This window comes from Nanorana parkeri, unplaced genomic scaffold, assembly GCF_000935625.1.
Source record: "Nanorana parkeri isolate BGI_ZX_2015 unplaced genomic scaffold, ASM93562v1 scaffold455, whole genome shotgun sequence".
NCBI lineage: Eukaryota > Metazoa > Chordata > Amphibia > Anura > Dicroglossidae > Nanorana > Nanorana parkeri.
Genome location: NW_017306723.1, coordinates 665,932 through 688,333, shown reverse-complemented (window position 1 = coordinate 688,333; position 22,402 = coordinate 665,932). Strand labels below are relative to the sequence as shown.

At 44.0% G+C, this 22,402-nt stretch overlaps 1 protein-coding gene across 1 annotated transcript; it reads left to right on the top strand.

The window, feature by feature from the left end:
- Nucleotides 1–936: 936 nt before the first annotated feature.
- PPP1R26 (protein phosphatase 1 regulatory subunit 26) lies at nt 937–9,585 on the top strand. Its single transcript, XM_018560456.1, has 2 exons — nt 937–1,034; nt 5,908–9,585. The coding sequence occupies exon 2, from the start codon at nt 5,964–5,966 to the stop codon at nt 9,363–9,365; it is 3,402 nt and encodes a 1,133-aa protein (XP_018415958.1). The 5' UTR covers nt 937–1,034; nt 5,908–5,963; the 3' UTR covers nt 9,366–9,585.
- Nucleotides 9,586–22,402: the final 12,817 nt, after the last annotated feature.

Here is a 22,402-nt window from a genome sequence, read left to right as displayed (position 1 = left end):
TAAGGTGTGTGCCCAGCCTTACAAGCACGTTGAAAAACCAGGCGAAAATCGTAAGATTTTCTGCGGGTTTCTGCCGTGCTGGTAAGACAAATGCCGCACGGGCCGGTGTGCACAAGCGCACACTGCCCGCTCAGCATTGCAGTCATTGGAAGCCCTCCCCTCAGCGGGGCGGGCTTGCAGTGGTCGCACGTCTCCGTTCACACTGCTCGATTATCGTACGAAAAACCGATCGCATACGATTATCGTACGATAATCGTGCAGTGTATGGGCACCTTAAAGGTTTCCTAAGTGTATGGGCACCTAAGGTATGGGCACCTTAGACCGTTTCTACTGTACGGTCGCACGTCTTCTGTCGAACCAGCATGTTCGAAAACCAGCCGGGAATCGTACGATTCTCGGCTGGTTAGAACGGTGCTCGGAAGATAAATGCTGAACGGGCCGGTGTGCGCACGCGCACACTGCCCGTTCAGCATTGCGGTCATCGGAAGCCCGCCCCTCAGGGGGGCGGGCTTGCGATGATCGAGAGTGCGATCTGCCTGTCCAAGATAGGCAGATCGTACGTTTTTTTAATCCCTTTACAACCATCGCAAGACTAAAGTCTTGCGATGGTTGTAGAGTGTATGGCCACCTTTACATGTATACTGCGAGGATCGCAAGAAACCAAGCAGTGACTCGTCTCCTTGGTAACCAGAAGCATGTAGACTGAGGCGGTGACTTGAAGATAGTTGAGGGGGCGGGGTTACGGCGACGTAATAACGGATTAGCGGGCGCAGATTGTAAAGAGGGAAAGGGGCGGGTTCTGGTGACGAGAGGTAAATGTATAGGGAGTGCTACGGTGACGCGCCTTGGCTGGAGGGGGTGGGGCTGAGACGGCGCGCCATTGGTTCTTGGGGAGTGGTTTACACAGAATACGCATACGGCTGAGCGTGCTCGCTCCCGTGACGTGTTGGTGAAGGGAAGGAGCGGTGCCGGGTAGTCCGCTGTGTCAGGCCGTGGAGGTTAGGAAGATGGGAACCGATCAAGCGGAGAGAAAGGTTAGTGAGCTGGGGAGGCTGTGTGGATAACGGGGAGAGGACGAGGCTGGTGATCAGGGGCTCAGCGACTCCCCTGGCCTGTGTGCGTGAGTTACGGACAGACCTGAGTGTCGGGCCGGAGCCTCCTGTGTGCGACCAGCTCCACCTCCGCACTGCGCGGCCAGCACTGGCCTAGAGTACACCCCGCTCCACCGCCTCAACCAGCCTGCAGGGGGATCTGCTGTGCACGCTGCCGCTTACTGCACTCCATAAAAGATGTACTCCTCTCTACGCTGCACTCCACACTGGACGTACTGCTATGCACGTTGCACTCTACACACTGGATGTACTGCTTTGTCTATACTGCACTTCACACCGGCTCCACATTGTACTCTATATACTGCTCCTGTATATGCTGCACTTCACACCGGCTACACATTGTACTCTATATACTGGACGCACTGCTCTGTAGATACTGCACTTCACACCGTGTACACTTTGCACTCTACACACTGGACGTACTGTTCTGTATATACTGCACTTTGCACCGGGTACACGTTGCACTCTTCACACTGGACGTACTGCTTTGTATATGCCGCACTTCACACCGGCTACACATTGTACTCTATATACTGGACGCACTGCTCTGTAGATACTGCACTTCACACTGTGTACACGTTGCACTTTACACACTGGACGTACTGTTCTGTATATACTGCACTTTGCACCGGGTACACGTTGCACTCTTCACACTGGACGTACTGCTTTGTATATGCCGCACTTCACACCGGCTACACTTTGTACTCTATATACTGGACGTACTGTTCTGTATGTACTGCACTTCACAACGGGCACATGTTGCACTCTCTATACTAGACTTACTGCTCTGTGTATGCTGCACTTCACAACGGGTACACGTTGCACTCTATATACTGGACTCGGCACAGAGTGTACACTGCACTACACACCAAATGCACTGCGCTGTATTTACTACACCACACCGGGTACACACTGCATTGTATTTACTACACTCCACATCAGGTACACATTGCACTCTATATACTGGACTCGGCACAGAGTGCACACTGCACTACCCGCCAAACATACTGCACTCCACAGCGAGAGCACGCTGCACTGTGTATACTGCACTCTATATACTACACTGTTTCTAAAGTCAGGTTTTTTTTTTTAAGTTCGACCCACGAGCTGAATAAAAATAAAATCGATTCAATTCCTCCATTAACACTTCCGAGCGTAGGTGGATGAATCCCAGCTGTTGGCACTGTATTCTGAAAGCAGCCCGCCGCCCACTGTCAGCATACCCGAATGGTGCTGGCAGCTGATTGGCTGCCAGCTCAGTTCAGCCAATAAATTTCCAATCTGCTTCTTCAATCAGCTGATTTAAGGGATGCCTGGCAATGGGTGCCAAATCAGCTGGAATTAGTACCATGTGTACCCTACTTTACTGCTCTGTACACTGCACTCTTTACTGGTTGTACTGCACTCCACACTGGGTACACACCAACACTGCATATAGCATTAGCATTCCACACACACTATTACTGTATATAGGGCACACCATACTCTACACACTTGCCATTTACTGTTCTGTACGCTACACTTCATACTGGACACAGGGAGCTCTACAACTGGTACACACACCGCTACTCCTATGGTGTACACTTTAGCATTGTATAAATGGCATTCCATACTGTACAAACTGAGCTCCACACCAACTATACACTGCACACCACCACTATACACTTCACACCACACCACCACTGTATGTACTGTACTCCATAGTTTAATACTGTGCTCCATACCAGGTATACCCTACCACTGTACATATGGCACTCCACACCAGGAACACACCACCGTATATGCTGTACTCCATACTGTACATGCTGTGATCCACACGCAGTATATAGAGTACAAAGTGTAGCCGGTGTGAAGTGCGGCATATACAAAGCAGTACGTCCAGTGTGAAGTGCAGTATATACAGAACAGTACGTCCAGTGTGTAGAGTGCAAAGTGTACACGGTGTGAAGTGCAGTACCACTGCACATATTGCACTCAATATGGTGTATATGCTACACTCCGGACCAGGAACACACCACCACTGTATATACTGTACTTTATATTGTACATGCTACCCCTGTACATACAGTATTCCCACCTTATATGCTGCTCTCAGTACGGTGCATGCACTGTGCTTCCAGTATTACTGACACTGTTCTAGGGCTGCAACTATTGATTTGTTTTCATAATCGATTAGTTGGCCGATTTAAAAAAAATGTGTGTGTGTATATGTATATATAATTTTTATTAATCGGATAAAAAAATATAAGATACAAGTGGAGTGTTACAAAGTTTACTTCTGTTCATTTTTAGCATTCATACCACACTGAAACGCACAGCATTGTTGTACTGTCCATTCCAGTGCATGTGATCACACTGGGGGTGGGAGGCACATTTGGGGTGCCATTGAAATGAATGGCACTGCAACACACTTCCTGCAGCAGAATTTGTCAGGCCGAAACCAAAAACAAGTTTTTTCTCCCCACTTTTTATTTATTTTAAAATAAAGTATTGTACGCACATGGCACTCGAATAACATCATCCAGGGAATGACAGCTGCCAGCGGCAAGATTCCGCAGCTGGATGTAAATACAGCAGGTAGTGGGCGGGTGCAATAGCCAGCCTACTGTTGGTCATTTCAAATTGCAATAGCCAATAGCAGGCTGGCTATTGCACCTGCCCGCTGCTTGCTCTGCCCTCCCTCCAGCATGGAGGAGAGAGCTAGGGGTTCCAGCCTACTAATCTCTAATTAAAATAGTTGAAAACTATTCTAATTAGCGATTAGTTGGTTGCAGCCCTACATTATCAGGCTGTACACACTGCCTAGTATATTATCATTGCTGTACTACTTGTTCTGCACCAGAACTGCACACACTACTGCATACTTCCTAGCACTCTCAGCCTTGCCTTCTTCATTAGTACTTTGCAATACATGAAATAAGTCTGAGCTTATCTCAGCCTTGTTTCTTCCTCTTTGCAATGTGAGACCACTCCAGAAATCTTTTATTGGTAGTTGCAAACCATTGTACTGATATAATTTATGTGGGAACAGGTGCAGTTTCCTTACCCAAATTTGATCCAAGGGCTCTAGGTTAGGAAGAAAGTAGTGGTGACTTTTTTGCTTCAGTTGGTGTAAGGCTTATGTTGGAATAAGACCGCTTCCAGCTGGCCAGCTCGGCACGCCTTACATCCATGTCATTCCCCCTCCTGCCATCAGCTCAGTCTACTAGTGACCATGAACTTCTAGTAGAAATGTTTCCCAAACTCTGCTGAATAAAATAATATCCGTGATCAGTGTCTGGCAGTGTCAGAGCAGTAAGGGATCATTCATATTGGAGCAGATAGTAAACCTGAGCCGCATGTTTACTGTCTCCTTGTAAATGAATACAGACTGTGTGCTACTGATCATGTCTGTATTCATTGCTGCAGAGCAGATGGGACTCTCATCAATCTCTTTCTTGAACTATAAAAAGTGAAATATCAGAAGTCTGTTTAAACCGCCGATATCTTCTAAAAGCTCCCCACGACTGTTTATAAAAAAAAGAATCAAAACACCCTCCTGCACACACATTGTGGCAATGCACGTTACTTATGTTGGTGCACCAACACACTGCCTATTCACACCAGCAGGTTTGCATGGTGTGTGTTGTACACAATGCAGTGCTTATTTTTTATATTTCAAAATGACAATTATTCATCTGTGTTTATATTTTGTCGCATATTGTAATGCTGCATTGCCTCCGTCATTTTATCTCAGCGCCCACGAATACAACGCACACACACAGTACTGATTTACCACTATACATAGGTGTGAGGCCATCCTCCAGGTTTTGGTGTAAGCTGTTTATTTCCAATGTACAAATATTTGTAAAATAAAAATGCTTCAGATTTAGTAGGAATTCAGTAAGTTATATCTGTAAAAGATAAGTCAAGGCAATTGGACATGCTGAATTTCTTAAAGACGTTTCACTGGACATCCAACCAGCTTTCTCAATTCAGAATAACTTGTACAAAAAAACTCTCATGCAATCAACAGCGGGTTATGACTAACAGATTATGTCGATTTGGAGAGAAATTCACCATATTTATTCCCAGAGTTGTTTGTACAAGTCATTCTCAATTGAGAAAGCTGGGCGAGTACTCACCCAAATGCTCCAATACCTTTCCCGATACTGGAACTTCCGGTCAGAGGGAGATTTCCTCTGACTGGCAGTGCCGCGAGGAAACATGGAGCCAGGAAGCTAGCTCGATGCTGATGGGCCGGGAAGCCGGCTTCCCAGTCAGTGTCGAGCCAGCCAAACGGGAGACGTGGGCAGATCTTGGAGAGCGGTGTCTGCCCAGCTGGCCGAGGAACTGGTACGGTAATGACTGCTGCTAATGATTTATGTGAGAGGAATGAGGTGCCTGCAGGGGGGGTCGTGTCACCATATTGTCAGATCTGTTTGGCCGGCTCAATGCTGATTGGCTGGGAAGCCGGCTTCCCGGCCAGTCAGCATTGAGCCGGCCAAACAGAGTGGAGTCAGCTTCCCGGGCAATCAAGAAGCCGGGCGGTGTGTAATGATACGCCGCCTGGCTTCCTGATTGCCTGGGAAGCCGCCGGCTCTATGTTACCGGAAGTACTGGTATCGGTACTCTGTATCGGAAAGTAACGAAATATAAATATCTGTACTCGATGCGAAAAAACGGTATCGGTGCATCCCTAGTAGAAGTCTCCCGAACAATTCCTTTTGTAACATTTTATAAGTTTGCAATTTTTTTGTTAAACGTTTTCTTGTGCTGGTTACCTAACTGAATATCTTTTCTTTTTTGACTGTAGGATGTGACTGCTTCTTGAGCTACTGATGTCTGCAGACTCCTGCCCCTTCTGCTAGAATGTTTCTAGTGAATGCACCTCCAGTGGCAGCTTTTCCGACACAATGGACACCGTTTGGACCCAAAGCTACCCATAAAGTGCCCTTGTCTGTAGTTCACCCTGAACAAATACAAAAAGCACCAAACCTTCTGGGCATTATAGACCATCAACAGAGTAATGAATCTTCTTGTGCAGTGAGAGCCGAATATGAGCGTATTATGCAGAAGAACAGAAAGGGGGAATTAAACAATGACCGAGGACTAAAATCCAGTGCTGCACTGTTGAAAGGGCACACAAAGGAACAGGCTACGTTCACACTTCCCACACAGTTAAAAGTCAAAGAGGAAAGTTCACCAGCACTGGATTCAGACAGTGATGATTCTGTCGACAGAGGCATTGAAGAAGCTATTCAGGAATATCTAAAAAACAGAAGCACTGCAGATGCTTCCTCTACCATTGCGGTCACAAAGAACTCAAGCCCTACTGATAATTCTGACCAGCTAAAAACAATTTCTAGTAATGTACCTGCTTGCAAGTCACCTGTTAAAATGGTCACGTCAACTACCACCTGCAATACTTTTTCTGCTCTGGACCGTTCTTGTTGTTCTTCTCCAGAAAGTGTGGGTAGCGATGATTCCTTCGAGCAAAGTATCAAGGATGAAATCGAGCAGTTTCTGAGTCAGAAGAAGTTGCAGAATACTGCGAGTGACTCTAGCACTGCCAAGAAGGCTGCCCAGAGCAATGTAGCTGCTAAACCAAAGCAAAAGCCATTTAAGATTGCCGAGAAACAAAGCCCCAAGCCAGGGATCAAGGGACTTCCGGACAAGCTGCCTTCTGAAAGCCTTAATCTGCAGCCTAAATGTTCGAAGCAAAAGGCTGAAAATGTTAAAACTAGTATCTACCCTAAACCTTTTTCTAGCTCGGTTAAGCAGAGCGAGCAGAAAAATGAAGCTTCCTCAAGGCAGTGTGAGGCGCTGTCCGACTCCAGTAGTGATGACGGCATAGAGGAAGCAATTCAACTTTACCAGCTAGAAAAGAGCAGGCTAGAAGGAAATCTCATTGTGGATCACAAGTGCTCTCTAGAGAAGGAGGCAAAAAGCACTGTCACATCTACTGGAACTTTCCCCCACTGCCAAGATACAAACTCCTCTCCAGATCCACATACCAACACAGACTATAAAAAAAGAAAACTTCCTTCCAGCAGTCATGCAGCATCTCAAGATGCCTCCAGCTGTCACCCCCCCACTACCAAACGGACCCTTTATTTTGAAGATGACAGCAACCCAAAATGTGACGGAGTACAAGCGACACGCAGGGCTGAAACAGCTGCCGAGCTAATGTGCGCTGAAGCGATACTTGACATTTCTAAAGCAATTTTGCCTTCTCAACCGGAAACTACTTGTATGGTTTCACAAGAAACACCCCCTGCTCAACCACAATCCCCTTGCGCTAGTGACAGCTCTGTTGACAGCGATGACAGCATAGAGCAGGAGATAAGAACATTTCTCGCTCGTAAAGCGCAAGCAGAGAGCCTTGGCATGTCTCCTGCCATACAGACCTCTCCAAATCCGCAAGGACTTGAGCAACGTAGGCAGCAGTCACCTTCCAGCAATAAAACTTTGTCCCAAAAAGGAAAGTTAAATGAGAGCAAAATTGTACAAAAGGACCTGCTGGGAATGGGGGAAAAGAGGCGTGCAGATGTTATTGGTATAGCAAGTACAGTGTCTTGTCCCCCGGAAATCTTGCAGGCCATAAGTACAGATGTTGGGATGAATGAGTGCTCCAAGCCATCCTACAAATTGGAAGAAGCCAGTCACATTGTTCAGGAGGCAGCAAAAAGCCTTGTATCACTTCCTGCAATAACTGGAGGAAAACGGAAGATATACACTAAAATGAGGAGCAACTGTAGTGTAGACACAAGCAGTTCTTTAGACAGTGATGAGGATTTAGATTCAGCTATAAAGGACCTCCTTCGATCCAAGAGGAAATGCAAAAAAAGACCAAAGGATGGGAGGCCGCAGTATAAGAAAAGGGTCAGGTTTGGGGAAACCACCACCAGGACTCTAGAATCACTTGGCACTGGGGGTGATTTAAAGGACTGCATGCTCAAGCCTGCTGTTAAAGGCTGCCTTGTAAATACCAGCAGCCCTCAAGAGAATGCTTTAAAGTCCGGTTTACACATGAAGATAAAAGAGGAGTGCATGAGCACAGCAAGCAATTCAGACTTGTCACCAAATAAACCTGAGTGCAAACCAGTCATTGTTTCAGACAGTTTGAGTAGTGCCTTGCCTGAAGCACAAGACAGTAGTTCTGTGGATAGTGATGATAGCATTGAACAAGAGATAAGGAAATTTTTGGCAGAGCGTGCAAGAGAGTCTGCAGAACTTTGTGCAGGGCAAAATGCACCAACTGCTGTCACCAGTGTAAGTGTTGCCACTCATAATGACTCCCCAGCCAGTCTGAGTACTCCTCCACCAGTAAAACAAGAACCCAGGGTTTTGTCCAGTTCAGAGACGCAGACCATACTTCAAAAAGTCATGGAAAAGGGCCGCTCAAATGCACCTGTACCCCATCCAGCAGTGATACAGCGTGTGCAGGACTATAAGGATGTTGTACCACAAGTCAGGCTGATACAGCGACCACCTGCAGAAGTGCCCAAGGCATCAACTCCTGTGCATAGTGTCATTGTAAAGAGGGAATGTTTTCTAGAGAAAAACAGAGTGGTAAGACCAGCTGAGAAGGTCTTCCAAAGCACTCCCGAAAGAGCTATTGTAAAAACTGGAGTCAACGGATCACAAGGCAGTTCTCCTGTTTCTGGAAACTTTGTCGCCGGTCTCAAGTACATTTCAGGGACGGACCAACAGCTCCTACTAAACATGGGAAAGGCCAGCTCTACAAGGATGGCAACAGAACTCTACAGTCCTGGTGGAAATATCACTAGATTGGGACCTTGTCAGCCAGTTCAGAAAAAGACGTTGATTTTGGAACAGCCGAAAATTGTCCAAGCTCCTACCTTCTCTCTCAATGCCCCTGTGGTTCGTCCTGCGTTGTATGTTGTGACCACTAAGGTGGTCAAGGATGCTCCTACTGCACTATGTCTGCCGATAAATACAGCCACCTATGATGCTGGACTCAATTTAATGAGTATACAATACTGTCAAGGTCAGGTAGCAGCTCATAGCCCTGTGTGTACCACGCCTTTCCCTTTTCAGCAAACTAGAGGCAGTGAGATTGTGGTGAATATTCCAGGTGCGACAGGAGAGGCGTTGCCTCTTGGTACCAAAGCAAGAGAGAGCCAGTCAGTGACAGAAATAGCCAGCAGATCTTGTAATCTTAAAGACAAATCGGCAGAGAATGTAGGGACAGGCTCTGATGTCAGTTCGAACAGCAGTGGAAGCTCAGCTAAGAGAAAGAACATGTAAGTACTTTAGTCCATTAGAGCTGTATAGGACCACTGTAAATAGTTTGAAAGTTGAAGCAAGTCATGTCACAGCATCGGTGTTATAAAGTAGGGCACAGAGTTGGCCAAACTGTTGTCCTTTTGTGGTTAAGGAACTACATGACCAGGCATGCCCAGCAAGCTAGCCTTGTCATTCCTCAGCATCCAAAAGGTGACAGGTTGTCTTCCTCTATCATAGAACATAACCGCCTTTTTTATAGGACTTGTGTGACCTAGTCTCTGAATCAATCGCATATATTGCACCATTACACATGGTATGTGACTTTTAAAAAAAATAATTTTTAGCTCTGCATTCCGCTGTTCAGCGCACATTAACGTCACATGCATCATGTAAAACCTATGCTCCGTTTTCTAACGCGCATGTTAGTGAAGGAACTGCATTTTTTTTTTTTTTTTACACTTTTTTTTTTCTATATCATGAAACGGTAGAATAATTAGACATTTTACAAGAGGGAATATGTGCTGCTTAAAGTGGACTTGTTTAAACAACTGAAGTTAAGCAAAGGTACCATTTGAAGATAAATTTTGCACATACGCTGTGTTGTCTGCAGGCTAATGGCAAAAGCTGATCAGGGGTTGGTCAGTTGGGTATAGGCTAAGAGACGTTGGCTACCTTTCTGGCATTTCAGCAGCATGGCTCATGGACTCTGGAAATGAACCAGTCGTGATTGGATATTATTGCATAACTGTGCAGACTAACTGATTAAAAGATTTATATTTGCCCCCTTTGCTTTTTCTGTCTGATACGTTAACTTGTTTTAGAGATCTAAGGTGACCTGAAGTCCAACAGTTACTACTGTGTAACAGGGTGATGGGTTAGGCATTTGACAGGGCAGCTGTGGTTAGACTTGGAGGCACTTCAAAGCTTTTCACACAAGTAGAATTATCAGATACAACTGTGCAGATACAACCGTAATTACTCTGTATTAACATAAGACCTAAATCAATAGTTGTATTTAAGTGATTGTGAAAGTGGTGGAGGGTTATTCCTCTTGTGATATGTAGCATAACCTGTGTCGGATAAAAAGGTTGTTTGAGGGTTGCACTGTGTATTAGTATCTGGGAGAGTCGATGAAAGACTAGGACAGTACTGCACCTGATTACAGACCTTTTGGTGTTGTGGAGCTTGTGGTCAGGTTCATGACCCTTTACACATAGGCCATGTGTATGTATGTGTGGGTATAGGGACAGGTCAGCATCCGCAAATAATACCCCATAGCAGTCTTCTGTGCTAGCCAGCGCTAATACTCAACCATACCTGTTGTCTTAGTTCTCATTCTTGGTCAGGTCTTGGTTGTGTAGGTTTGCAGATATTTGGAATTCACATAATGTATCAAGCTTCCTTTCTATGATGTAATCCAACACTAATAATTTACCACCATTGGTACATTGTAACAATGAATCCATTGAGAGCCTGTGACACAGGGGGCATTATGACTTGCTCTAGACCTTTAAAGGAGAACTATGGGGTCAGGGCTTTTCCCTATAGTTCTCCTTAGGGTAACGGGAGGACACAAACTAGCGTCCTCCCGTCACCCTAAGCTCAGTATACCGTGAGCTACAGCTCGCGGTATACTGAGACGCCGCAGCGGATCCCAACATCGATGTTGAGATCCGCCCAGCTGTGTGAGTGACAGCAGGCTCTGCCTATCTAGAGGCAGAGCCAGCTCTACCCGCCCTCTCCCCCGTCCGTTCCGCCAGTCAGCGCTCGTGGGCCGGAGGGGGGAATGCATCCCCTCCCCTGTCACGGCAGAGAGCTGACATGATCGAGAAGTGAGCGAGCACCGGCATGTGTTCGCTCACCTCCCGATCTACTGAGCCGACCTGTGACAGTCTCATTGTCACAGGTCAGCTAGAACTATGAGGTGAGTGAAAACCACTCACCTCATAGTTCTCCTTTTAAGTTTGCTTCAGACCTAGACAGAAGCTGTTTTTTTTTTTGTTTTTGTTTTTTTTATTAGGCCCTACTTACATTTTGTATGTAGTCACAGTAGTCATCAGCCAAGGTGGCCCATGATGCCAAGGCAGGATGCAGTTGCCATATGGTGAGATCAGCAATCCAGACAGAGGCTAAAGTAGGGTATACGAAGTTAGAATTTCAAATGAAATCTATTTCAGAATGTTCGTTCCACTTTCTAGTCATTGTGTGAAATCGACGATCACTTTCGACTGAAGTGATGAAAAAATTTGAAGGATCATGTTGGAAAATGTTTCTCTGAAATGTGGAAAGCTCCATTCATTCGAAAATAAAAACGAAAATCAAATGAATTTTTAATGACAATCACCAAGCCAGTGATGGTATTATTGAATGTTCCAATGAGATTGTTCATACAAACGTTCATGCGAAAATCCACCTGTGTATACCTTACTTGACCCATAGCATCCAGAATGTATGTGGGCAAAGAGGCCAGCTTATTCAGGTGTGGCATTTTGGAAGACTTGCATATCTTATTGTACTGCCATCATCGGCACTTTGTGTTTGTCAGCTGCTGACATCAGAACGGGCCTTTTTTAATTCATTTAAAAAAATATAGACACTGTTTTGTTTTAATAACATTTAAAACTGTGATTAGAGTATTTTTGTCACGCAGGTAAAGATAACTGTGTGGTTATTGGTACAACCTCATATCTGGAAGTCAATATTCTCCTTTTAGTTGTCCAGACTGACCCACCCCTGATTTACCCATCTAGTAAAATATTTCCCCCCTTAAAGTTTTATACAGCAGAAGCGGACATAATGCATGGGCTCAATGGTCATTCTTGAGAACATGTCCTGATCTCTAGGAACCAGTGATCCTAGACCATCGGGATTATCATTTTATCCTGCAGCATGTTTGCCTTTGCTTCACCTATGTAAAGTTAATCATTTCAAGTTGTTCAATCTCACTGTATGTTGCTCCATGCCAGTCTCTTGAAAGCTTCTGACAGTGAACATTCCATAATAAAAAAAAAAGTTTGTAAATGTAACATGTAAATATAGCAGTTTGGTATTTTTTAATTCTGTTTTTTTTTTTCTTTTTAGTTTAATTGCCATGAAAATTTTAGATTTTTTAATATCCTCTTTGGAACTTGAAGGTTTTTTGCACTCATGTTAATCATTAATTTTATTTTTACAGAGTTACATTCTGTAATTTTTTGTTTTATAATTTGTCATGTTTCTATTTGTAGCACTTATGAAGCCCAGTAGGGTCTACAAATATTAACCAAAAAAAAGTGTCTGTTGTTGTTGGCCATCAGACAACTTTTAGGGCTGGTTCACATCATTTTACATGTTGAGGCAGCATGTTCATTTTAATTCTGCTCTCCGATCCCCCTCCTGCACTATTATGGCAATGCACTGCATCATACAGGACATTCACATATGCACATTAAGGGCAATGTTTATTTAATGTGCATTAATACACCAGATTTAACATGCGTTATCACATGTGCTATGGTTTGAATGAGCCCTTTACTGTTCTTACAGAAAGAGCTGAAATTTGGTCACAACCAATTTTCATCCCAATAGTGTTTTTGTAGGCAAGGTCCAGTTTTTAAAGCCACATGCCTTGTGAGCACAGAAATTGGATACAGTCGAGGCTGAAGACATACTTAATGGGGTTATTAACAGGTTCTCTGCTGAGTGTAAGAAAATCTTTCCCCTACAATCTCATTTGAAGAAATTGCTAATAAAATTGTTCAAAAGCCCTTAAGGTCACACTCCGTTTTAGGTTCCCCGGTATGTGGGTTTTAGAGCTAAACCCATAATTCTATATTGTAATAATATACTAGACCGTGGTTATGGATTTTAGAACTTTTCATGTTGAGTTATGTTAGTGGAGCACCGCTGTTCCCAGTAATATTTGTCAAGTATTCTTTGTTGCTGACTTGAGTCCGTATACCACCAGTAAACCTTTATTTTTAAAGTATATATTGTATAATTGTTTACATATCAGACTATATTAAGACAATCAGAATTAATGGGCCACGCATCTTGAGATCTGTACGGTCTCTCCTAGATTTATCAGCCACAATGTAGTGGAAGGTCTGCTTGATTGGACATATTGAATGGATTATTTTAGGTAAGCCCTTGCACCTCATTGTAATAGGTAACGTTGGCCATACACTGGTAGAAAAATGTTGAATCATGCCATCAGAATTTCATTTGATTTTTACATTTAATTTTGCAATGAATGGTGAACAATGTTCCATCATGCTCGTTCTTTTTTTTTTTTCTTCTCTTTCCATTACTACAGTCCAAAATTGTTGATTTGACCCCATTAACTATAAAAAAAAAAAAAATCAAACTGCTGTTCGAAGAAAAATAAAAAGAAATAACCCTATACTGGTGTATGGCCAACTTAAATGAGATTATGCAGAGACTACACAGTCGGGTTGTAATTGGCGTTTCTGGCTTCATACATTATTATTCTTCTGTTTTTCTGTTAACAATTGGCATGAAATAATCCATACCCTTTATTGAGGTCATCTTGGTTGCCTCTACTCGGTAAAGGATCCAGTCTGTGCAGTATAACTGGGACCTATGCAGAATGAACTCAAATATCACTTGGCAGGATAAGCTTCTTTTTTTTTTGCAGGTTTGTTTGTTTATACTTCAGGGATTTTTATTTGCTCTGACTTATGGCCATAGACGGCATGAATCTTCATTTCCATGGCTGATGTGACAATCAGGTGATACTGGGCTTTTCTAGGGTGACGTAAGTAATGCTTACAAAAATTGAAGGTGCTTGGTATTGGCTTCTGGAGAGCTGGATAATCTGTGTGGTACAGGCACTTAGTGCAAAAAAAGTGTTATCATGTACTGCTTTCACCATTCTACCAAGTCAGTGCAGTAAGCTTGATTTGACTTCTGAGTAGAGGTCTCCTGCATAATCCTTTGGGTACGAATAGATAATTTTGTCATGATTAGTTTTGCTTTAAATTTATATTAATTTTCTTTTTTAAAGGCAATGCCTGCCCAATATTGATATTTCAGTTATAGATGCAGACTTTGATGGGCTGAATAACTTGATTGCTGCATCACTTTCCATCTCGTTTGTTTCATTTTCTGTCATGGAAAATCCACATTTGAGTTTAGAGAGACCCTTTTGAGATAGTCTGTCGGGTGAAGCTGGGAACTTAACTAGCTAGAGACCCATGAGCTAAGAGAATAGTGGTTTGACCTGCCATTTTTTTTTTTTTTTGTAGTGGATTGATCTTAAATCAGGGCTGTGCAAATAGCAGGAGCCAGGTAGCCAATACTCAAAAATTATAGCTGGCACCTACACTCAATGGCCACTTTATTAGGTACACCTTGCTAGTACCAGGTTGGGCCCCCTTTTGGGATGGATATGGTCAGCAACAATACTCAGGTAGGCTGTGGCATTTAAAAGATGACCAATAGGTACTAAGAGGCTGAAAGAAAATATTGCACACACCATTCCACCACCATCCTAAACTGTTGATACAAGGCAGCATGGCTCATTGCTTTCTGACCCGATCATTTGAATGTAGCAGCAGAAATTGAGACTCATCAGACCAGGCAATGTTTTTCCAATCTTCTATTGTACAATTTTGAGTTTTGCAAATTTTAGCCTCCGTTTCCTGTTCTTATCTGATAAGTGGCACCCAGTGTGGTCTTTGCTGCTGTAGCCCATCTGCTTCAAGGTTCAATGTGTTGTGCATTCAGAGATCCTAATTTGCATACCTTAGTTGTAACAAGTGGTTATTTGAATTACTGTTGCCTTTCTATCATCTCGAACCAGTCTGCCCATTCTCCACTGACATCAACAAGGCATTTTCGTCTAGAGAACTGGTGGTTTTCAGACCATTTTCTGCAAACCCCCAGACATGTTTTATGCATGAAAATCCCAGTAGATCAGCAGTTTCTAAAATACTCAGACCAGCTCGTATTGCGCCAACAATCAGGCCACTTTCAAAGTCCCTTTTCTTCCCCTTTCTGATCAGTTTGCACTTCAGATCATCTTGACCATGTTTACATGCCTAAATGCATTGCGTTGCTGCCAGGTGATTGGTTGACTAGATATTTGCGTTAATGAGTAGGTGAACAGGTGTACCTAATAAAGCGGCCAGTGAGTGTATTTTGTTCCCCAGAGGTTTTCTCTAGTTGTTACTTTAGCTGCCGCTTAAAAAAAAAAAAAAAAACCTTGCTGGCTCCTCAGTTCCATATTTGTCCACCCCTGTCCTAAAACATTGTAATTGGTGCCTGCTGGTGCCCATAATTATTACACTGACACACCATTTTGGATTTTAGATAGTACTAGAGTTTGGTGAAAAAGCTAATGACTAGTGATTTCTAAAACATGTAAGCCAATCACTGATCTTATTTGCTGCTGTTATACTTCAGTAATGTTGCTTTTCCCCTGCTCTATACTGGTGCTTTGATATGTGATAGGTGACTTGCTGTAGCCAAAGTGCAGTTTGACAGAAGGTCTCCTGGGGAGAGATGCCAGTGTGTACTTGAGTAATGGTGAGCTGTCAGAGCTCAGTTTGGTCATGGCTGTGGATATCTGCAGACATAGTTGGCTAGCACTGGGCTCTGGTTGCTCTTTAGCCTTCCTCTTGCATAGATAGTTGCATATTTTGGTTCTCCAAGTATGTTTCTTTTGTTTTGTTTTGAAAAAATATATTGTCCTTAAGCAGTCATGTTGTACCTGAAATTACCACACGTGGATTCAAATTTGCCAGTCTCTTTTGTTCTTAATTCCTCCAGTTTTTCAGGAACTGTAAGTCCCAGCACCCCCCAGGGTTGACCAGTCTGGGTTTTATCTTAGAGACAAGTGACCACAAGCTGTGCCATCTCTGCCTCTGTAAACTTTCCTTCCCAACACAGCCAATCTGCAAAGTCAAATGCCTGCGTATCCCTTTTTCTCTCCTTCCCTGCAGTGGAAATTTGTTTGGAAAATGAAGCCCTTTTATCAGAAGGATTGTAACTTATTGTGTATATATGTACTGACTATGCTGTGCATCGCCAGTTCCCAGAACTCTTTTTCAAATGTTTGTTAATGAACAGATAAAATTACAACTGTGTGCAGCCTGTACACCTAATAAACCTTTCAGATTTGTGTGTGTCTCTGTTAAATCTTTGTCATAATAAAGGCAACATTTAAATGGATCTAAAACCGAGAACAAAAATGTACTATATTGTAGCTTAAAAGGTCTTTTTTAAGTCAGTATATACTATTCTAACATCAGCGTTGTGATAGGAATACATACTACAGTCGTTTTTGATAACACAATCAAAGTTTACTTGAAAAATTCTCTTCTATGTAGTGAGTGCTGCCTTCTGTCTGCCCATCACTTCCAACAACTTCCTTGATTCCCAGTGTGTTTTCCATCTTTCCCTGCTGCTTGTTGTGATGAAATCTGCATTTCTCAAGACTACATAGCCCATAATGCATTGCTTCCACCAGATTGTGACACTTTGATGTACATAGGCAAAAATGCAACAAACGCATGTTTCTGAGCCTTTCTATTGAAGTCAATTGTGCCAAGAAGTGCTTAATCTGCCCAAAAGAAGCTCATGTACTTTTTTTACAGCAATGGCCATTTTGCTACAACCGACATGCTCAGATGTGACCATGGCCATAGAAACGAATTGGATTTTTTTGGGGCAGAAAAGGGGCTACAAAATGCTAGGTGTGAACAGAGCCTTCTGTAATTTTACATTATATGTTCAATCTGAGCTGCCCAAGTTTATGACCGGTTGCTAAAGTAGACTCCTATGCAATGTTATTACATGTGGTAATATAAAGAAACCATTTTTGAATATGTCTTGATTGCCAATTTCAAACAGCACAAAACCACACTTTACATACATTCACACACACACACACACACTGATAAGCTTGGGTGTGTTTAAAGAGACCCTGCGATCAACTTCTAACCTTGCAAGTAAAAAGCACAGATAAGTCAACTATTTTAAATGGTTGCTTGTGGTGTTCTCCTTTTCTGTAAATTATTAAGTAGCTACTGGGGAAGGAATGAAGGGGAATACTTTAGTACATCACTTGCATGATAGCCCTGAGTCCGCTGGAGCTGCGGAAATGACGTCCAAGAAGACTGCACCCAGCGGTAGTGTCAGGGTTTTTGGATTATCTACACAATGGAGGCCTTTACAGGTAAATCTCATGCGTAAAAAAAAAATGTTAAATGTGCACACAATGATTGGAATACTTGTGTTGAAAATAATACTTTGGTGATAGGGTCTCTTTAAAGGGATATTATAAGAGTTGTGAGAAAAGTACAGGGTCTGCCATTGCTTTCCTTTTTAAAAAGGCTAGTGTGGACAGCACAGTGGCTTAGTGGTGAACACTTGCTTGGCAGCACTGGGGTCCCCGATTTTGAATCCTGGCAAGGACAGTATCTGCATGGAGTTTGCCCTGTTCTCCCTGTGCTTGTGTGGGTTTCCTCTGGGAGCTCCAGCTTCCTCCCACACTCTAAAGACATGCTGGTAGGTTATTTGGCTCCTGTTGAAATTGGCCCTAGTGTGTATGTAAGCATGTGAGATAGGAACCTTAAGGCCTCATTCACACACAACGCAAGAGCAAAAAAAATGGTATATTGCGTATATACACGTACATGCGTGTCTGTATACGCGCTTATATACACACACACACATACGCAATCCCAGAATTCATCATTCGTAATAGAAATTTTAATGAACCGTATGCGCATGAAATACGCTGCACGGATGCGTCTCGGTTCCATTCTATTTTTGTGCCTTTTTACGCTACGCAAATATACAGCTCCATACGCAGCTATGTGTATGGAGCCATTTATATGCATATGGTACAATCAGGGCAGCCATCAGGGGGGTACGGCTGATACTCATGTAAGGGGCCCAGGCAGCCTGGGGGGCCCATACGGGTCCCTTACATGACTATCGGGCAACGGTGAAGGGCGAGGAGGCCTGGCCTAGCAGCGCAGGGCACCAGCATTGCCGCTCCAGCGGCTTTGAGACAAGCTAGCGCCCCATCAGCGAAGCTGCTCGTCTGATGTCAGACTGGCCGGAAGTGACCTCACGTTAGTGACGTGACATCACTTCTGGCCGTCCGGCGGGAGACTAGGCCATGTGTGCAGGTAAGAGGAGCTAGGAAGGGGAGGGATGCAGCCCTGACCAGCCCACCTGAGACCCCTTCAGAGCCCACCATAGACAGTCTGAGATGGGCTGTGCAGCATATATGGTGGGCTCTGCAGGGTCACTCTCAGGTGGGTCCTGTGTCCAGTGCGTCACTAAGCTCTGCGTCCAGCGGTGGGGGGGGCACGGCCTAAAGCCATGTAAGGGGCCCCAAAATTTCTGATGGCTGCCCTGGGTACAATACACACATATACGCGTGGCAGTGTGAATGAGGCCTAAATTGTAAGCTCCTTGAGGGCAGGGACTGATGTGAATGTACCGTTTGTAAAGCGCTATGTAAATTGTCAGCACTATATAAACAACATTAATAAATAATAGTTGCCTGACTGTGGATGACTTAGTACTTTTAATTTAGACTCCAAACAAGCATGCTGTAAATGCAAGTCACTTATCTACATACCTTTTCTGGCTCAGGGACTCCAGACAGCTTTGAGACCAATGAATCAGCAGGACAGCCAGAGAGCAAGCAATTTCAGAAGAATTCAGCAATAGCAGCCTCCTTTACTTCTCATGATAGTTTCCCTTTAAGCTAATAACATTTGTGTGTAGATGTGATTTCAACATTTTAAAAACCAATGTGTTGTAAATAAGGAGATGACCACCAAAATGTGTATCTGCAAGTGCTTTGCTATTTGGCCTCTGGGTATGAAGGTCCTGATCTAATTTTCTGCCCACTTTTGACATGTCGTTTGTTCTTTGCAGCTGTAGATCATCCATTGATCCAGGTTGGAAAGCGGAACCTTATATTATTCTGTCCCCTGAGGAAATTTGTAGAAATTCCGGCAGAACATTTTGTAAGAGGATGTTTCAGGTACTTCCCGGGCTGTGATACTCATGTGTCTTCATCTCCTTATTAGCTTCAGATATAAAACGTGTGCTAAAGGTAACATTTGTTTGTTGCCTATAGCAACCAAGCAGTTTACAGGTTTTCTTTTTTTAAATAAGGCACATGTCACACATGAGACCTGACCAGTGACAAGATCTCAAGGAGAACACTTACCTGCTTTGTATGTGTTGCACCCTTCTCCATGCTGCGTCTTCCATGGTGATCCTGCCACTGGCAAATTGCAGGTGTGATGATGGCTTAAGGATGCTGGTTGCATGCTATGGCAAGAAGACATGGCGCACTTTTCATATGTTGGAACATGCAAGTTCTGCATCTGTCACACAGAATTTTGACTTTCAAACCATTCATCACAACTGTAAAAATGTGCAGAATTATTTACAGGGCTTGAAAAATCACAGATGAGAGGACGCCGGAGCTGGACGAGTAGCTTGCCGGCCTTCTTGGATGGCGGTTTACATTCACGCGATCGGGCGTCTCTCACCCGATCGCTTGTATTAGCTGCGGGTTTTAAACCAATTCCCTTGCCCCCACAGCAGCCGCTGTCATGGCCGTTGCCGGTCCCGAGATCTGCTATGCACGATGCAGCCGAGAGCGGCATGATCTCTGATCTCCTCTCTGGTGCCAAAATGCAGGACGTGATGTATATTACATCGCTTCCGCATTCGGCTGTCATTCCCAGCTACAGTAGCTGGTGAAGCAGATCTCTGCTTCTCTGGGGCTCCCTAGGTGACAGGGGTCTCGGAGGCTATCACATAGGGAGCTTCTTACCCCCTATGTGATAACAATAAAGATAAGTGTAAAAAAACAAATTTTTTTTTAAAAAGTCCCCCACCCCCCCGCCCCCCCCACATACACACGCAAAAATGCGTTGGGTGCGCCTACGTGCGAATCTGACTATTGTGCCGCACGTTACATATCTCCGCTCTGCGTGTGAGCAATAATTTTTGGGCCATTAATCACTGATAACACTAAACTGATGAGCAGTAAAAGCGTCGCCTATGGCCAATTTATGTTGTGATCGTTTTTTGCGATTTCTTTATTTTATTTTTTTTGCGGGTGAGCACAATTTTAGGGCTTGGGAGCCGGCGGATCGCTTGTATGTAAACAGGCATCACTGCCTCTTTTTAAATTCTGGCAGTTTCCCACTAATGCGCGGCTGACGGGACGTATAAAAACGCCCGCTCAGATACAGGAAGCTCCCGGCCGGCATAAAAAAACGTTAAGTCGGTTAATGAATAAAACTAAATATACATAAAAATGTACACATTGTGTTGTTCCTGTAAATGTCTTATTGTTCTCTGCCCAGTTTAGAAGTTGGTATACAGTAATTAAAACGCCGCAGTTGAAAAGCCCATGTGACTTGTTAGTCAGACACATACAGGAAAGAATTACACCTGTGATAGTTGTGTGTGCGGTCCAATGGGTGTGTGATTACAGATTTGAATATTTTCTATTGTTAGGATGAGAAAGCAGGCTCCGTACACTGGAAGATCGCACAACTGCTGAAGAAGAAACTGTTGTTCTAGAATATGCTGTAGGGACAGAATCTGCTGTCAGGCAAGTGAGATTATAAACAGTTTGCAACATTAAAAAATGCCAGCATAGGTAGCATATATCTCCGAGCTGCTAAATTGTCTACATGCAAGCAGGTCATTTTTCTTTTTTGTCCATTGAGAGACATTGGAAGTCTTAACCTACTGGTCATACTGCTGCTTACAGAAGGATTGGCACTGGCAAGCAAAAAAAAAATCTGTAGGCCAGCCCAGGATAACTCTTACTACGAGCATGCCTCTCATTTTGCTAGGGGGATGGACATTTTTTCTTTAACAAGGTTAGTCTTTCTGAAAATACTAAACAATTTTTTTTTCTTTAATCAAGACTCATGTCTACATACCTGCTTGGAGCTTTGTCTCTCTGATTGCAGGGTTCCAAGAGGTGAACTCGGTAGCACAAGGTTCCCAACTGTTTGTGTCACTCTCCAGTGGCAGGTACTGAGGGCTGTGACCATGTTTTTTTTTTATAAGCCTGCTGTTCATATGCATGCCTTCCTCCAGCACACTGGACTGCGTTGATCACTTCCTGCCGCTGTTTTACACATCTGGACTCCAGTGGTGATCAAATTCTGCAGTCAACTTTGCCTGCCTCAGCAGGCTGGCATGTGAGAACCGCTAGCAGGATTCTCTCACATACACATGGAGGAGCACAGTTGCAACGGTGGAGGACCGTTGTGTCTGACACGCTTATATTCAGCAATTCGGGGGGGGGATAGAGGGTCTACCAGCATCACCCCTAAGGGCCCCAACATAAAGAGCATGGATTACTGTCCCCTGTTTATTCAAGGAAGAAATTTCTGCTACATTGTTAGAATTGTTAAGGAAAATCACAGCCCTGATACCTGACTCTTAATTGCAGAGGCTGCAAACATGCCCCATGCTCTCTCCTCCAGGGTCTGTTTCCTAATTCCCTATAGCTGCAATGGCTTTGGCACATTGAGATGAGGACTGTTCCCTATCCATCCTTGACAACTTTACTTCTGGAGGTGTCTCAGGCCTCTGTCTTATTTCCTAGCTTGAGGATGCTATTTTGTTCCTTATTGATGCTGTACGCACAAACCTTGACCCAGAATAGCTGGTATTAACTGTATCTCAGGTCCCAAACCTGGGTTCTCTTTACAGTCCTCAACCTCCAAAAACCTTTCCTGTACATTTTCTTTAACCTGACAAAGTCTTTTCTCCTCTCAAATGTTTTGCCCAGCAATATCCCATGGAGGGGGGTTTCCTGTGGTGGACCCAACCATTTCCTGACTTAAGAGATTATCTGTCCTTGTGGACGACATCCTGGCAGTGGCGTAGCGTGGGTTGTCAGCGCCCGGGACAAGGCAAATATTGTGCTCCGTCTACACCTAGTGTGTTGTGACAGCTCCGGTAGTCAAGGAGATCTATTAAAGTCACAGTCTACCTGCCATCACTGATGAAGCTCCGCCAAACACATGCTGCGACCACAAGGCTGAGAC

What these genes read in the sequence shown, in the direction of transcription:
- PPP1R26 (XM_018560456.1), top strand. Translation starts at nt 5,964, where the DNA reads ATGTTTCTAGTGAATGCACCTCCAGTGGCAGCTTTTCCGACACAATGG.